At 40.7% G+C, this 18,733-nt stretch overlaps 1 protein-coding gene across 9 annotated transcripts in view; it reads left to right on the forward strand.

The window, feature by feature from the left end:
- Positions 1–18,733, forward strand: part of RBM39 (RNA binding motif protein 39) — a 43,481-nt gene that overhangs the window by 8,795 nt on the left and 15,953 nt on the right. For 7 of the 9 annotated variants that reach the window (XM_032295117.1, XM_032295120.1, XM_032295123.1 and 4 more), the window contains 7 exons: positions 1,698–1,892; positions 4,300–4,365; positions 4,462–4,515; positions 8,900–9,017; positions 9,336–9,488; positions 13,723–13,860; positions 17,911–17,976. In XM_032295117.1, coding sequence (XP_032151008.1) covers positions 1,698–1,892; positions 4,300–4,365; positions 4,462–4,515; positions 8,900–9,017; positions 9,336–9,488; positions 13,723–13,860; positions 17,911–17,976 — 790 coding nt within the window. The remainder of the gene's footprint in view (positions 1–1,697; positions 1,893–4,299; positions 4,366–4,461; positions 4,516–8,899; positions 9,018–9,335; positions 9,489–13,722; positions 13,861–17,910; positions 17,977–18,733) is intronic. The other 2 variants (XM_032295118.1, XM_032295119.1) reach the window with 1 other exon arrangement.

Genomic DNA, 18,733 nt, shown 5'->3' on the forward strand with positions numbered 1-18,733 from the left:
CTGTGACTTTAGGAAGTATTTGAAATGGTCACATTAAAGTCTGGGAATGTCAAAATGTATTACTGCATTAGTTCTATTAGTTCTTTTTGTTTTTGATTCAGAGTGGCACTTTGTCTCCCAGGCTGGAGTGTAGTGGCCCCATCTCTGCTCACTGCATCCTCCACCTCCGATGTTCAAGTGATTCTCCTGCTTCCCGAGTAGCTGGGAATAAAGGCATGCGCTACCATGCCCAGCTACTTTTTTTTTTTTTTTTTTTTTTTTTAAAATAAAGACGGGTTTCACCATGTTGGTCAGGCTGGTCTTGAACTCCTGACCTCAGGTGATCCGCCCACCTTGGCCTCCAAAGTGCTTGGATTACAGGCGTGATCCACCACGCTCGGCCTACTGTTTTGTATTTTTAGTAGAGACAGGGCTTCACCATGTTGACCAGGCTGGTCTTGAACTCCTGACCTCAGGTTATCCACCTGACTCGGCCTGGCAGAGTGCTGAGGTTATAGGTGTGAGCCACTGCACCCAGCTTTTTTTTTGAGATGGAGTTTTGCTCTTGTTGCCCAGGCTGGAGCGGAATGGTATGGTTTCAGCTCACCGCAGCCTCCACTTCCCGCATTCAAGCGATTTTTCTGCCTCAGCCTCCCAAGTAGCCGGGATTACTGGCACACACCACCAGACCCAGCTAATTTTTGTATTTTTGGTAGAGGCGGGGTTTCACCATGTTGGCTGGGCTGGTGTTGAACTCCCTACCTCAATTGATCTGCCCACCACGGCCTCCCAAAGTGCTGGATTACAGGCATGAGCCACTGCGCCCGGGCTCCATTGGTTCTTAGTGTCCTTTGTCATTACAGTTTTGCCCATGAAAACCGAAATGTTTATGTCTGTATGACCCTTTGAAAGTATAAAATATTTCCTTGTGTAAATTGGTGCAAAATTGACTTAATGATACATTACTGTATTTGATGAAAATTTTTAAAAATGAACCAGTCCTAGTACTTAAATGTGAATTACTCTATTGTAAATTTGTTTTATTAATATCTTCTGGATTACAGTAATGCTTTTGTTTGCCTGTTGTATGACAAACTAAAGGTTCGCATTTTGATTTGTACTTGCCTACAAGTCCCTTTCCTTTTTAAAGCTATAGTTAAATCTCTGGAGATCATTGCAGTTCCTGCTCTTAGAGGATGGTGTCTTTCAAATAATGTCTTGTCTGCTGATTTTCAGTAATATAGGCAAAGGTGGGATATTGTTTATCATACCTGGCAATTTTTTTTTTTTTTTTGGGAGACAGAGTCTTGCTGTGTTGCCCAGGCTGGAGTGCAGTGGTGCAATCTTGGCTCACTGCAACCTCCACCTTCTGGGTTCAAGCAGTTATCCTGCCTCAGCGTCCTGAGTAGCTGGAACTATAGGCGCACGCCACCACGCCTGGCTAGTTTCTGTGTTTTTGTTAGAGGCAGGCTTAATAACTTAGTTCTTACGTTGGCCAGCCTGGTCTTGAACTCCTGACTTCTTGATCCACCCACTCAACCTCCCAAAGTGTTGGGATTACAGGAGTTTTTTTGAGTATGATTATGTACCATCATATCATAGTAAAACTAGCCGAATAAATTTATGAAAAGATACAAAAAAGATTCTGGCCATAAAAGGTACTATGTTATGGTGGGTTCTTAAACCGGCGTGATAATGCTGAATTTTTTTTTTCTCAGGAGGAAAAAAAGCAAGAGCAGAAGTCGTAGTCATGAACGAAAGAGAAGCAAAAGTAAGGAACGGAAGCGAAGTAGAGATAGAGAAAGGAAAAAGAGCAAAAGCCGTGAAAGGAAGCGAAGTAGAAGCAAAGAAAGACGACGGAGCCGCTCAAGAAGTCGAGATCGGAGATTTAGAGGCCGCTACAGAAGTCCTTAGTATGTAATTATTGTTACGATTTTGGTTTGAGGGTTACTCTCTGGGTATTCAGATAGCAATTTAACTTGAGTAGTTTGAAACTGTGAATTTTTTTAAATGATTGATTAAAAAGTATTGAATTAAGAATATTGGCATTGAATGCTTCTAAATTGAAAATATAGTGCATAGACAAATATGTAAAAATTTGCTTTTACTAGGCATACAGATTATTTTCTGTTAAACTGTTTGTAAGTTGTATGCCAATCAATGGAAAATATAATAAAGCACTGGAGTGCTTGAAAAAGATGACATTGTAGTGCCCAGATATCTGAGAAACTTAACAGTGTCTGAGCTGTTACAGTATTTGCTAAGTATATATTTACTTAAAATTGTAACTTTCTGATGAATACTAAGTTATACATTGGTAATTAGTAAACAGTAAGTAAAATGTCTTGTAACTGTGGCTGTTATCAGCTGAAAAGACAGGCCAGTTGTAAATTTGTTGTGTGTGTGTCTTTATCAGGATCCTTTTTTGAGCTCATCTGTATTTAAGGTTTGTTAATAATAGTAAAAGGTGTTCTAAACTAAAATTGTTTTGAAGATTAAATCACCAGAAATTCGGATTTAGGTATTTAAAGTGGGAAACAGATTCATTATGGTTGGTAAATAAGTATATTACAAAACCACTTACAGTTTTGAGGATTCAATCTAACAGCCCTTAATGCTTTATGAGGTTAATTCCTCTTAATAAACACACTGCTGTAAACTCTGGAATATATTAAAAATAACTCTTATAACTTTAAAAGTTGAATGGTTAAGGATGGGATTCAAAGGCCTAAATCACTTGGTGAGTTACTTAACCCACTAAGCTAAGCATTTGTTTTCTAACGTTTTAAGGAGATAACAAGTTGCAGATAAGTTATTAATAAGTAATGAATGAGAAAAAAAAAATGTAAAGTTCTCAGAGGACTTAATGGATTCATGAAATGTTTTGGCATTACATGAATTCGCATTCTAGCTCTTTTAGTTTTAAAATAAAACTGAACTTCATGTTTTATGGGTTCCCTTATTCTGCTTATTTCATTAACTTTTGATAGCTGAACACAGGACCGCAATGCTGTTCTAATTCTGAATGCTATATGGCAGTAGGAAATTCTCAGCTTTTGTTCCATTTACCAAGATTCATTGCATTCTTAAAATGGGATTATGTTAAATCTTTTTACCAGGATGAACTAAATGTAGGGAAGGGAATTAGCTTAATTCCTTTGAGTGATGGGTACTTTCTGTTGGTGGATCCTGGTCTAACTTTATTTAAAAATAACTTAGCTCTTATGTTGGGTTTGAGGTTATAACTGATAATATTTTTTAATTGAAGGGGAACGAAAATACCTTATAACTAATTACCTGAGAACTTGATCCAGTAAATGATTTTCAGTCATCACTGTTAGTCTGAATTGCAAGGGACCAGTTTAATAAAGTGTTTTATTTGGAACTACTTGCACGTCGTAAGTAGGCGTAGTGTCCATGAAAACTAATTCAAGTGTGTGGATCACAGGCCGCAACGTATTTATTTATTTCGCTGTTCTTCTGGAATAAGATAGCAGGATGAGCACTGAGGGACAACTGGCTAGCAGCCCCTTTAAGTTAGCCTGGTCTTTATTAATTAGCTTGGTCTTTATTAAAGTCACAAAAACTGTTATTACATAATAATTACCTTTGTGATCTTTTTGAAAACACTCAAAAAGTGTTTTCATTTAGTCATGACAAATCCTCAAAAAGTTTTATACAGAATTGGTAAATTACCTTAACATCTTCATGATGGAATATTTTGAAACAACTGAAGTATAACGTATTAAATGGTGTCATGCTGTGTAAGAGTTACTGTTGAATGGGGAAATACCTAAGTTGCATGACTAAAAAATTGTCTTTAGTTTTTAAAATAAGTCTTTCAAAAAGAAGACGTGTGAATATTGTATATGTACATGTACACACACATATTCCCAAGAGAGGTTCTGCAAAGATACACACCAAATTGTTAACCATAGTAAACTGGTGGTGTGAGGAAGTTCAGAGGGATTTATTTTTTATATGTGTGTGTGTTTTTAAATTCTCAAGACTGTATTTATATATATGTAGCTTAAAAAGATAATCTATAGACTGAAAATGGGTGTGTGCAGTTTCAGAATCTGAAAATTTTGAGGCTGTAACCTTTGGTCTTGGCACCTCTCAGTGGTCCAGGATGGATAAATTCAAGGGCAGCTTGCCTGGGATAAAGTTAAGAGACATCTAAGTATTTTTGTTTCCTCTTCATAACTGAGGTGGAAAAGCAGCAACCTAAACAATGTTAGTCTTGCTGGAGAGCGCATGAATGCGATCTTAGCAAGACCCTAAACCTGTAACTAGTGTAATTTTGTGTTTCCTTTTTAGCTCCGGACCAAAATTTAACAGTGCCATCCGAGGAAAGATTGGGTTGCCTCATAGCATCAAATTAAGGTTTTTAAACATACTTCTGAATTGTTTAAATTGTTTTTCAAGGAACTGACATGCTGTACTCGTTTGGATAACTTCTGAAACTTTTTAACTTTGCAGCAGACGACGTTCCCGAAGCAAAAGTCCATTCAGAAAAGACAAGAGCCCTGTGAGGTAGTTTTCTTCTTTAAAGCCTTTAGCTCTGAATGAAGCTTTGCAGCTTATGGTACTGTTAAATTTAATGATATTTAGTAATTAGGACCATATTAAATTTTGCTTTTGCTTCCTTTTACAGTTCTAGTACTTTAAAATAAAGTGAATTTCTACTGATTTTTCAGTAGCTTTCACTTTAATTTCATGTAATTAAAAGGAAGCAAAAGTTATTTATTTATTTTGAGACGTAGTCTGTGTCACATAGGCTGGAGTGCAGTAGCGCGCGCCATCTTGGGTCACTGCAACCTCTGCCTCCTGGGTTCAAGCGATTCTCATGCCTCGGCCTCCCAAGTAGTTGGGAATACAGATATACACCACCATGCCCTGCAACTTTTTGTATTTTAGCATTGATGGGTTTTCACCCTGTTGGCCAGGCTGGTGTCAAACTCCTGACCTCAGATAATCCACCTGCCTTGGCCTCCCAAAGTGTTGGCATTTCAGGTGTGATCCATCATGCGCAGCCACAAAAGTTATTTTAATGTGATCTTATTTCCCTGTTTTACTTAAAGGAAATTTTTCTTGCCCTCTCCCCCCCCTTTTTTTGGGGGGGGGAGATGAAGAGACATAGTCTCGGTCTTGTTCCCTGGCTGGAGTGCAGTGGCGCTATCTTGGTTACTGCAACCTCCGCCTCCTGTGTTCAAGCGATTCTCTTGCCTCAGCCTCCTGAGTAGCTGGGATTACGGGAACCTACCACCATGCCCAGCTAATTTTTGTATTTTTAGTAGTGATGGGGTTTCACCTTGTTGGCCAGGCTGGTCTCAAACTCCTGACTGCGATGATCTGCCCACCTCGGCCTCCCAAAGTGCTGGAATTGCTGTCGTGAGCCACTGTACGCAGCTGCACTTCTTATTTTTAATGGACATATAATGATTGTGTATATTTATGGGATACAGTGATGTTTTGATATATCTATACAGCGTGTAATGATCAAATCTGGGCAATTAGCATATTCATGTCAAACATTTCTTTGTGTTGGCAAGATAGCAGTTACAGAAAACTTTAGACTTACTTTTGGCATAAATAATGAGCTATTTGAAGTAGCCTAAAGTAGAAAAGTAGGTTTTCCCGTTTGGCTCTCTTACCTGAGGAAAAGTATGTCACCTCAAAAATCTTAGTGATTTGAGTTGGTACTCCTAGGTTCTTGAATGTTTCCATAGATTATTTTATGCTTAAAAATAAGAATTGTAAAAAAAAAAAAAGAAAAGAAAAAAAAAAAAAAAAAAAAAAAAAAAAAAAAAAGAAAAAAGTAAGAATTGTATCTGTTCAGTCTACTATTTTGGTTCAAAGAATATTGTGTTAGGCGGTAGCATTGTGGTTTTTTGTTTGTTTTTTGAGACAGAGTCTCGCTGTATTGCCCAGGCTAGAATGCAGTGGCACAATCTCAGCTCACTGCAAACTCTGCCACTCTACGTCCCAGGTTCAAGCAATTCTATTGCCTCAGTCTCCCGAGTAGCTGGGATTACACGTGCCCGCCACCACACCCCGCCAATTTTTGTATTTTTAGTAGAGACTGGGTTTCACCATGTTTGCTAGGCTGGTCTCAAACTCCTGACCTCAAGATCCACCTGCCTCTCTTGGGTTTATAGGTGTGAGCCACCACCCCTGGGCAGTATTGTAGATTTTTTTTTTTTTTTTTTTTTTTTTTGAGGCAGAGTCTCACTCTGTTGCCTAGGCCGGAGTACAGTGGTGTGATCTCAGCTCACTGCAGCCTCCATTTCCTGATTCTAAAGATTCTCCTGCCTCAGCCTCCTGAGTTGCTGGGACTACAGGCATGTACCAACACGCCTGGCTAATTTTTGTATTTTTAGTAGAGACTGTTTTGCCATGTTGGTCAGGCTGGTCTGGACCTCCTGACCTCAGGAATCCACCCGCCTTGGCCTTCCAAAGTGGGGGGATTACAGGCGTGAACCATTCTTTGCACCTGGCCAGGTGGTAGCATTGTTATACTCAGATTTTTCATTTCCTTTAAGACTATCTTATAACTTTATTGTATGGTGTATTCAGCTATACTGTAGAATTCTAGGATTTGGTAAGTCAGTCTTAATTATAATTTACAAGGTGTTTTTTTTTTTTTTTTTTTTTTTTTTGAGATGGAGTCTTGCTCTGTTGCCCAGGTCGTGGAGTGCAGTGTTGTGATCGTGGCTCACTGCAGTCTCTGCCTCCCTGGCTCAAGTGATTCTCCTGCTTCAGCCTCCTGAGTAGCTGGGATTACAGACCCCTGCCACCACACCCGGCTAATCTTTTTTTTTTTTCCCGAGACTGAGTCTCACTTGCTAGGCTGGAGTGCAGTGTTGCAGTCTTGCCTCACTGCAACCTCCACCTCCCAATTTCAAGCAATTCTCCTGCCTCAGCCTCCTGAGTAGCTGGGATTACAGGCATGTGCCACCATGCCTGGCTAATTTTTTGTATTTTTAGTAGAGAAGGGGTTTCAAGCTGGGCGCGGTGGCTCAAGCCTGTAATCCCAGCACTTTGGGAGGCCGAGGCGGGTGGATCATGAGGTCAAGAGTTCGAGACCATCCTGGTCAACATGGTGAAACCCCGTCTCTACTAAAACTACAAAACATTAGCTGGGCATGGTGGCACGTGCCTGTAGTCCCAGCTACTCAGGAGGCTGAGGCAGGAGAATTGCCTAAGCCCAGGAGGCAGAGGTTGCGGTGAGCCGAGATCATGCCATTGCACTCCGGCCTGGGTAACAAGAGTGAAACTCCGTCTCAAAAAAAAAAGAGAAGGGGTTTCAAAACCATGTTAGGCTGGTCTCGAACTCCTGACATGGTGATCTGTCCACCGTGGGGCCCAGCAAAAAGCTTTTCTTTTCTTTGAGGCAGGATTTCATTTTGTCACCAAGGCTAGAGTGCCATGATGCATTTATGGTTCGCTGTAGTTTCTTAACAGCTGGGCATAAGCAATGCCACCCAACTCAGCCTCCCTAGTAGCTGGGAGTATAAGTTGTAGCCACCATACCCTGCTAATTTTTGTTTGTTTGTTTGTAGAGACAAGGTTTTGCCGTGTTGCCCAGTTTGGTCTGAAACTCCTGAGCCGAGCAGTCTGCCCACTACTACTCTTGGCCTTAAAAGCTTTTGTGCCAGGCAGGGTGGCTAATGCCTGTAGTCCCAGCACTTTGGGAGGCCTAGTCAGGCAGGTCACAAGGTCAGGAGTTTAAGACCAGCCTGACCAACATGATGAATCCCCATCTTTACTGAAAATACAAAAATTAAACAGGCATAGTGACATGTTCTGTAATTCTAGCTAGCTGGGAGGCTGAGGCAGGAGAATCGTTTGAACCTGTGAGGCGGAGGTTGTGGTGAGCCAAGACCATGCCACTGCACTCCAGCCTGGGTGACAGAGTGAGACTCTGTCTCAGAATAAAAAAAAGGTTTTGTGACAAATCTTATAGGTGGAGTGATAATGCAAGAGAAAGCATCCAAACACACCCACCACTTGTACATCCTGTGAGAGTGTCCAAAAAATGGAAAAGAGCATGTTTAGGCTTAACATCTTTAAGGATTGACTTAAAACATTAAACTAATTGGTATTTTGTAACAGAGATGATATTAATAGACAATCTAAATTTGTAAAATAAATAGAATTTTTGGAATCATTTGGGGTTTCACTTCAAGTTTGCCATTGTGATTATCAAACTTAATTCTCTTTATAACTTTATGGTTTTGTTGTAAGGAAGCATCCATTACACTGATTTTATATCAATCTGGCATTTGTGATTGGTCTAATGTTATTTTTATGACTGTTATTAAACAGGCTTCTGGTTGATCCTTTCTTTAGAAAAATTACCCTTTTTGAGATTGTAAGGACATTAGACTTCTGTGCCAATGCCATGTAAGATGTGATTATAAGAAACAGTAGACTTTATTCTTCAGAAGGAATTGAGTTAAATTGAATAGTTTTATGGAAATTTTTTGTCAATAGATCTTACTGAAAATAGGCTTGGGAATATGACAGACTAGTTTCACAGCTTACTCATTCTGTGAAAATTAATGTTTGACACTTGTTTTAGGTCACGTGTGGTGGCTCACACTTGTTATCCCAGCATGTTGGGGTTCTAGGGTAAAAGGATTGCTTAGTGGTTCAAGGCAAACCTGTGCAACATAGCAAGACCTAATTTCTGAAGATGAAAATACTGAGGAGGAGTTGGGAAAGGAGTGAGGGATACAGTGTATACTGCTCAGGTAACAGGTACACTAAAATTTCAGAATTCACCACTAAAGAACTCATGTATGTAACCAAAAAGTACCTGTACCTGAAGAACTGTTGAAATATATGGAGAAATAAAAAATTATTTTAAAATAATCTGTTATAAAACTAATTTTATATTTTTTACTCCTATTAGGGAACCTATTGATAATCTAACTCCTGAGGAAAGAGATGCAAGGACAGTCTTCTGTATGCAGCTGGCAGCAAGAATTCGACCAAGGGATTTGGAAGAGTTTTTCTCTACAGTAGGAAAGGTAATCTTAGCCTGTGTAGGGAGGTCAAATAGGTAGATATTGCAAGAGAAAACATTTAAACATCAAATCTTTTGATTTAGTAGCAGTATTTGTTTGTGGTAATGTTTCTGTTTTGCATCTTACAGTATTAGAGTTGATAAATGTTACTACGCATTTTTTTAAAGATATGGATAGAATATAGGAATTGTCCTACAGATTTACTTTTTTAAAGAAATTCATAATGCCTTCATTCTTCAACATTAATGTCTCTTCTTGAAAGTATTATATGTACATGGCTTACAATGGATGGTTGCACAAACAGAACTGTTTTCTTTCTAGGTTCGAGATGTGAGGATGATTTCTGACAGAAATTCAAGACGTTCCAAAGGAATTGCTTATGTGGAGTTTGTTGATGTTAGCTCGGTGCCTCTAGCAATAGGATTAACTGGCCAACGAGTTTTAGGAGTGCCAATCATAGTACAGGCATCACAGGTAATTTTTTTCCTGGTTAAGTGATTGATTATTGATGGTCTTGAAAGCCTCTTGTTGCATGGTATCGTGCTTTCATGTCCTGTGCCTCATCTACAGTAACTGCGACTCATTATCTTAGGAGTTGGATGTTCTCAAGGACCTTTTTTTTTTTTAAACTTTATCTTGCTTACTTTGATAGTTTTCTCAAGACCGTCATCCTGTCTTATCTCCTTGTGTTGCCCTTTTGTTGTTTGGTTTTTGGTTTTTTTCGAGACAGAGTCTCACTCTGTAACCCAGACTGGAGTGCAATGGACTGGTCTCAGCTCACTACAACCGCCGTCTCCTGGGTTCAAGAGATTCTTCTGACTCAGCCCTCTGAGTAGCTGGGATTACAGGAGACTGTCACCATGCTCAGCTACTTTTTTTTTTTTTTTTTTTTTTTTTTGAGATAGTGTCTTGCTTTTATTTCCCAGGCTGGAGTGCAGTGGTGTGATCTTGGCTCGCTGAATCCTCCATCCCCTGATTTCAAGCAGTTCTCTGCCTATGCTTCCTAAGTAGCTGAAATTACAGGTGCGCGCCACCACCCCCAGCTAATTTTTTGTATTTTTAGTAGAGATGGAGTTTCACCATTCTTAGCCAGGCTGGTCTTGAACCTTCTGACTTTGTGATCCACCTGCCTCAGCCTCCCAAAGTGCTGGGATTACAGCCGTGACCCCTCATACCTGGCCTACTTTTTGTATTTATAGTAGAGATGGGATTTCACCATGTTGGCCAGGCTCCTCTTGAATTCCTGACCTCAGGTGATCCGCCCTCCTTGGCCTTCCAAAGTGCTGTGATTACAGACGTGAACTACCGCACCTGGCCTTGTTTTTGAGATAATGGTCTCAGAGATCAGAGTGCAGTGACATAATCACAGCCCACTGTAGCCTTGACCTGCTGGGCTCAAACAGTCTTTTCTCCTCAGTCTTCTGAGTAGCCAGGACTACAGGTACATGCCACCATTGCCAGGTAAGTTTTAAATTTTTTGAAGGAACAGGGTCTTGCCATGATGTTCAGGCTGGTTTCAAACTTTCGGACTAAAGTGGTCCTCTGTGCTGGGCGCTGTGGCTCACGCCTATAATCCCAGCACTTTGGGAAGCCAAGGTAAGTAGATCGCCTGAGAGGTCAGGAGTTGAAGACCAGCTTAACCAACATGGTGGAACTCCATCTCTATTAAAAAAGTAAATAAATAAAGTGATCCTCTGGCCTGGGCCTCTTGAGGTGTTAGGATCACTTTGGCCACACTGCACTTGGACAGCATTTAATAGTTCTTATGGATGGGGAGAAGTTGGAATGTATCATTCTGTGGATTATATAATATGACCCTTTCATTAGAATTGATTTGTATTCATTTGTATAAATAAACAAACGGGGCCGGGCGCGGTGGCTCAAGCCTGTAATCCCAGCACTTTGGGAGGCCGAGGCGGGTGGATCACGAGGTCAAGAGATCGAGACCATCCTGGTCAACATGGTGAAACCCCGTCTCTACTAAAAATACAAAAAATTAGCTGGGCATGGTGGCGCGTGCCTGTAATCCCAGCTACTCAGGAGGCTGAGGCAGGAGAATTGCCTGAACCCAGGAGGCGGAGGTTGCGGTGAGCCGAGATCGCGCCATTGCACTCCAGCCTGGGTAACAAGAGTGAAACTCCGTCTCAAAAATAAATAAATAAATAAATAAATAAACAAACGACTGTTTTTTTTTTCTGCCTCTGTGCCATGTACAAGATCCCACCACACTGCCTGTAGGGCCCTCTTCTGTCTCTTCTTCCCACAGGGGTGGAGGGTGGGGGGAGACTTCAGAAACAAGTTACTGATTTTTGTCACTAATTAATGACTCGATTCTTTTACTTTCTAAAATTTTTTTTTTTTTCTGAGACGGAGTTTTGCTCTTGTTACCCAGGCTGGAGTGCAATGGCGCGATCTCGGCTCACCGCAACCTCCGCCTCCTGGGTTCAGGCAATTCTCCTGCCTCAGCCTCCTGAGTAGCTGGGATTACAGGCACGTGCCACCATGCCAGCTAATTTCTTGTATTTTTAGTAGAGACGGGGTTTCACCATGTTGACCAGGATGGTCTCGATCTCTTGACCTCGTGATCCACCCGCCTCGGCCTCCCAAAGTGCTGGGATTACAGGCTTGAGCCACCGCGCCCGGCCTTCTAAAAAATTTTTTAAAATTTTTTATTTAAAGACAGGGTTTCACCATGTTGGCCAGGCTAGTCTTGAACTCCTGACCTCAGGTGATCCGCCTGCCTTGGCCTCCAAAGTGCTTGGATTACAGGCGTGAGCCAACATGCCCGGCCTTGATTTTTTTAAATAGCAAAGACAGTATTTAATATTTTGAGCAAAATGAAGTACAGTAGTCACATTGGTTGGTTTTCAAACAGCTTAAATACTCTATAACTCTTTTTTAATAATCTGGTTACTTTATCAAATTTAACTTGTTTTTAGACAGGCTCAGTTGCCCAGGCTGGAGGACAGTGACACATTTACAGCCTCAACTTCCTAGCTAGGCTCAAGTGATCCTTCCAGCTCAGTCCCCAAAGTAGTTGGGAACACAGGCATCAACCAACCATGCCTGACTGATATTTCATGATTTAGAGAGGAGCCTCTAAATCATGTTTTGGTCTCTTAACATGCTCATATTAGAGGCGTGGGACCCTGTGGCCAATCAGACTGACTTTACATAATTTTGTGAAGTTCTTTATTCGCTTTATAACCAATTGTGACTTGAAATATCAGTTTCACTGCTAGGTAAGCTGTTACGTAACCTTGGCCAAAGTATTATCCTCTTTTTTGTTTAAATACAGTCTCACTATGTCACATAGGTTGTAGTGCAGTTGTGTGATCTTGGCCCAGTGCAACTTCTGTCTCCTTGGTTGAAGTGATTCTTGTCCTTCAGCTTCCCAAGTAGTTGGGGTTACAGGCATGTACCACCACACTCAGCTAATTTTTAGTATTTTTAGTAGACATGGGGTTTTGCTTTGGCCAGGCTGGTCTTGAACTCTTGGCCTCAAGTGATCCGCCCATGTCGGCCTTCCAAAGTCCTGGTAATACAGGCCTGAGCCACTGCACTGGCCCTATTGTCCGCGTTTTTTTTGTTTTTAGAAGGTTCTGCTTTACATTAAGTAGTAATTATTGAGTATAATGTGATTGTAAACTGGATAAGAAGATAATTGCCCAGATTATTTCGTATGTTGGAAGACAAACTTAGTAGCTGGGTGTGGATTGGCAGGACTAAGGGCTGAGAAGTAGCATATTAAATGAGGTACTTAATTCATGTAACAAACTGTTTTAGGAGCAGTACTACCAAATGTACGCCAGTTTGTTACAAGAGAAGCCTGCGTTAGAATGTAAATGGACAACTTTTGTTCTGTTGGTTATGGAGAGATGACGACTGACTCAACATGTTTGCTTGGTGATATAGTTTGGTTCTGGCATATGCCCCTTATCACAAACAGCTGTACATTTGGTTATACAAATCAAGAGTGTTAATTTTAATGAATATTGATTGTGTCTATATGGGATGTGCTGTATCCCTAGCAATCTCTAGTGGCTGAGAAGGAAGGATGATCACTTAATATCAGAAGTTCAAGACCAGCCTGGGCAACATAGTGTGAGACCCTGTCTCAAAAAAATAAAACTCTAAATAAATAAAATTATTTTCATTGTACTTTTATACACACACATTTAGCATTTTAACCATTTTTAAAGTATACAGTTCAATGCTATTAAATTTATAGTGATGGAATAATCAATAATCATCTCCAGGTATATTCATTGTCTCATATAGAAACTGTACTTTTTTTTTTTTTTTTTTTGAGACGGAGTTTCGCTCTTGTTACCCAGGCTGGAGTGCAATGGCGCGATCTCGGCTCACCGCAACCTCGCCTCCTGGGTTCAGGCAATTCTCCCGCCTCAGCCTCCTGAGTAGCTGGGATTACAGGCACGCGCCACCATGCCCAGCTAATTTTTTGTAGTTTTAGTAGAGACGGGGTTTCACCGTGTTGACCGGGATGGTCTCGATCTCTTGACCTCGTGATCCACCCGCCTCGGCCTCCTCCCAAAGTGCTGGGATTACAGGCTTGAGCCACCGCGCCCGGCCAGGGTGATATTTTTATCACTGTAAACTTTGAATCAGTTGTTGTGCAAATCTGTGTGGTTTACCCCAGAGAAGCTACTGTGTGTTAGCTCTGTGTGATGTGCATTTTGTCTTTTAGGCAGAAAAAAATAGAGCTGCAGCAATGGCAAACAATTTACAAAAGGGAAGTGCTGGACCTATGAGGCTTTATGTGGGTTCATTACACTTTAATATAACTGAAGACATGCTTCGTGGAATCTTTGAGCCTTTCGGAAGGGTAAGTCCAAGTTCTTCAATGAATCTTCAGTAGGTTGTTGATCTGAGTGTAACTATGTAATAATTTCTGTATTTCCTACTTTGTTATCTTTCCAGGAGATTAATATTAAGAGGATAAGGGTTGCTTTTAGAAAAATTTATTATGACAACATAGGTTAAAACAGATTAGTATAGGTCACTTAAAGAATGTTGCTAATATTCATAATGCCATGTGAAATGCATAATGGGTATTAAAATTAATCATTTAAAAAATTACTTTGGTTGGGTACTGTGGCTCATGCCTTTAATCCCAGCTGTGTTCATGCCACTTGACTCCACCTTGGGTAACAGTTTGATCCTGTCTCAAAAGAAAATTGTTACATCATAGGAAGACTATTATTGTTTAGTAGAATTTCTTTTTAAAAGTTTGTTTTTAAAAGAACATTGAAGATCTTAAGATTCTGCTTTGTCTGTCAGGCGTGGTGGCTCATGCCTATAATCCCAGCGCTTTGGGACACCGAGGCTGGCAGATCACAAGGTCAAGAGACTGAGACCATACTGGCCAACATTTGAAACCCTGTCTCTACTAAAAATACAAAAAATTTAGCTGGGCATAGTGGCAGGTGTATGTAATCTTGGCAGCTCTGGAGGCTTTGATAGAATTGTTTGAAACCTGGGAGGTGGAGATGGCAGTGAGCTGAGATCCCACCACTACATTTCAGCCTGGGTGACAGCAAGACTGTGTCTCCATTCAAAAAAAAAAAATATTCTGCTCTGTCTCCCTGGTTATATGCTCAGTTACAGGCCTTGGTAGCCTGATTAGGTTTGCCCTTTTTTCTGTTTGTTGAAATCTTTAGTGGCTGCATTATGAATGCCCCTCTGGCAAGGCTATTCTGCCTAACAGTATGTGAACTATTTCTGATCCACTGTGATACTTCACTTTCTTCAGTAATTTCACTTTATTTATTTATTTTGAGACATTCTCATTCTGTCTGCCAGGCTGGAGTACAATGGCACGATCTTGGCTGACTGCAAACTCCACGTCTTGGGTTTCAAGTGATTCTCCTGCCTTAGCCTCCAAGTAGCTGGGATTATAGGAACCCACCCTCACACTTGGCTAATTTTCATATTTTTTTTAGTAGAGACAGGGCTTTACCATGTTGACCAGGTTGGTCTCGAACTCCTGACCTCAGGTGATCCTCCTGTCTTGGCGTATCAAAGTGGTGAGATTACAGGCATGAGCTACTTCGCCCAGCCTCTGTTGACTTTTCTATAAGTAACAAGGATCTTGGGGTGTTTGAGGGTGGATGTGCATATAGCACATAATGATGTGCCATTATGTGCTATATTAAGAAATGAAAATCAAAGCAGTAGGGGCCACATGAACTGTTAGATGGCAGAGTCAAAAAACAGCTTGATCTCTTGCCTCCAAGTCTCCACAAGGCCTTGTGTCTGGCACTGTGATATTGAGGTCACTACATAGCATCTAGGCTTTTGTTCTAGAGGACTTGTCGGTGCTATCTACCTGAAGCAAGAGTGTCCACCTAGTTTTGTGTAAGGGAGTGATAGTTTCTCAGTCCTGTCACTGAGCAATGAACCTTTTCCACTCAGTAATTTTAGCAAAAGGAATAAATGTAAAGAAAGCTAGATAGAACAAATAAACATTAACTTTTAAAAATGCATTCACTAAGAAATTAAAAAAATAATAAAAAATTTTAAAAATGTATTCACTGGCTAGGTGCGGTGGCTCATGCCTGTTACCCCAGCACTTTGGGAGGCTGTGGCAGGTGGATTCCTTGAGGTCAGGAGTTTGAGACGAGTCTGGCCAACATGGTAAAACCCCTTTTCCTCTAAAAATAGAAAAATTAGCTGAGTATAGTGGCAGGAGGCAGCTACTCAAAATGAATAATCATGTATATTTGATAAATCTAGGTACCACATAAAAATGAACATCGGGAAACATTTCATATTTAAATTATTTTAATTACTCTAGAGTATGATTTGTCAGATTTTTAATTAAATTTGAGATGGAGATTTATTCTTGTTGCCTAGGCTGGAGTACACTGGCGCAACTCCGCCTCCCAGATTCAAGTAATTCTCTTGCCTTAGCCTCTTGAGTAGCCAGGGTTACGGGTGCCTGCCACCAGGCCCAGCTAATGTTTTCTGTTTTTAATAGAGTTGGGGTTTATCCATGTTGGCCAAGCTGGTGTCAAACTCCTGACCTCAGGTAATCCAGCCAGCCGCCTTAGTCTCCCAGCTTGGTGGGATTACAGGCGTGAGCCACACTGCCCTGTCATCCAGGCTGGAGTGTAGTGGCACAATCTCAGCTCACTGTAATTTCCACCTCTCAGGTTTAACCAATTCTACAGCCTCTGCCTCCCAAGTAGCTGGGATTACAGGTGCACACTACCACACCCAGCTAATTTTTTTCATTTTAGTAGAAACAGTTGTCACCATGTTGCCCAGGCTAGTCTTGAACTCATGAGCTCAGGCAATCCACCAGCCTCGACCTCCCAAAGAGGTAGGATTACAGGCGTGAGCCACTGCACCTGGCCTAAAGATCTGTTTTAAAATTTATATTGTTTATTTGTTGCTAGCTAATGCTTCCCCAAAATGTTATCCCTGTCATAGCCCCACTTTATCCACGATGACCCCTTTCCTAGAGGTAGCCCTTACCAGTTTTTTGTATAGCCTTCCAAAGACATTCTGTGGCTTAACAAACAATAGCAAATACATCACTTTTTTTTTTTTTTTTTTTTTTTGATAACAGAGGCTGGCTGTGTCGCCAAACTGGAGTGCAGTTGTGCGATCTTGGCTCACTGCAACATCTGCCTCCTGGGTTCATGCAGTTCTCCTGCCTCATTCCTCAGAGTAGCTGGGATTTTAGGCGTGTGCCACTTGGCTAATTTTTGTATTTCTAGTAGAGATGGGGTTTCACCATGTAGTCCAGGCTGGTCTTGAACTCCTGACCTTGTGATCCACTGCCTTGACCTCCCAGAAGTGTTGGGATTTCAGGCGTGAGCCACTGCGCACGGCCCACTTCTCTTTTAAAATTTTTGGTAAAATATGCCTAACATTAAAAGTTTTTTTCATGTTTGAGGTAGTCCTCTGTCATCCAGGCTGGACTGCAATGGCATGATTGAAGTTCACTGTGTAGTATTCACCTCCTGGGTTCATGTAATCCTACTGCCTCCCAAAGTGCTGGGATTACATACCTGAGCTACCCTACCTGACTGGGTGCTCTGTTTTTATTTTTTCATGCTTTTTTTGTATGGCCACCTTAATTGGGAATATTGTGATACAATTAACTGATTGAAAGTAAACTCAATGGTATTTAGTTAGTGCTATTCACAGAATTGTGCAATTATCGCCAAATTCATTGTCAGTTTTAGTTATTCCATTTTTATGATTTACTGTGTCTAGTATAATTGGGAATTATTGCATTGTGGAAAGGAAACATGTTTTTTGGTTTTTTTTTTTTTTCTATCTTCTAATGGTAATTTAGGAAGCTTTTTTGTGGTTTATTAATAGGAAAGATAATTCTAGTTTGAAAATCATAGTTTGCTCCCTGTTCCCCATTGCTTGGGAAGTTTCTAGACTTTTTTATTTTTATTTTTATTATTTTTTTTAAATACCAACTCCTGCTCTGTTGCCAAGGCTGGAGTACCTGGGTTCAGGTGATTCTCCTGTGTCAGTATTCCAAGTAGCTGGGCATGCAGGCATGCACCATCAAGCCCAGCCAATTTTTGTATTTTTGGTAGATACCTGATTCCACCATGTTGGCCAGACTCGTTTCAAAACTCCTGACCTCGGGTGATTTGCCTGTCTCAGCTCCCCATAGTCTTGGGATTACAGAAGCCAGTCACCGTACCAGCCTAATTTTTTTTTCATGTTAAATATAAAATTATAGTTACAAGACTTTAAAAAGACTTCTTGGTGATGAGGTGTTGTGATAAGTCTTCTATTTTGTAGTATGAGGAGACTGCTAGCTTTCTAAAACCATGTCTCAGGGAATAAAGTAGCTTTGTACTCTGATTTTAAGTTAAATAGTAATTGTGCTTTTCAATTATAGATTGAAAGTATCCAGCTGATGATGGACAGTGAAACTGGTCGATCCAAGGGATATGGATTTATTACAGTAAGTAATTACCATAATTACATGACTTAGTTGCTGTCTTTTGAAACAGGTTTTTGCTATGTTGCTGAGAGTAGTGTCTAGTTGGTGTTAAATGATGTCCCACTTTACCCTTCCAAAGTGCTGGTATTACAGGAGTAAGCCACTGTGCCAGATGTAAAATTTTTTTCATATCCCACACATGAATGTGAAAAACAAATCATTACACTTAGGAACTCCTAACACTTTTTGATCTGAGTTGCATAGTGAAAGTACAATAGTTACTAATGGTGGGGAGGAGTAATGTTTAATATTTACAGGTTTTCGAAGCTGGGCATGGTGGCTCCCTTTGGGAAGCCGTGGTAGGTGGATCCCCTGAGGTCAGGAGTTTGAGACCATCCTGGCCAAGATGGCGAAACCCCGCCTGTATTAAAAAGAAAAAAAATTAGCCAGGTGTGGTGGTAGGTTCCTATAATCCCAGCTACTCAGGAGGCTGCAGGAGAATTGCTTGAACCCAGGAGGTAGAGGTTGCAGTGAGCCATGATCACGCATTCCATCCTGGGCAACAAGAGCAAGAGTCAGTCCCGAAAACACAAAAAAATTAGTATTTGCACAGCTGCTACTTTTTAGTAAGCAGTGGTACCACTTACTCCACTTAACTATATAATGAAAGTTTGTTAAACAATGTGTTAATCCATGTGTTGTTATAAAGGAATACTCAAAGATTAGTTAATTTATAAGGAAAAGAAGGGTTTTGTGTCTTTTATTTATTTTTATTTTT

Source organism: Sapajus apella, unplaced genomic scaffold (assembly GCF_009761245.1).
Source record: "Sapajus apella isolate SASKATOON/1434 unplaced genomic scaffold, GSC_monkey_1.0 scaffold33, whole genome shotgun sequence".
NCBI classification, from domain to species: domain Eukaryota; kingdom Metazoa; phylum Chordata; class Mammalia; order Primates; family Cebidae; genus Sapajus; species Sapajus apella.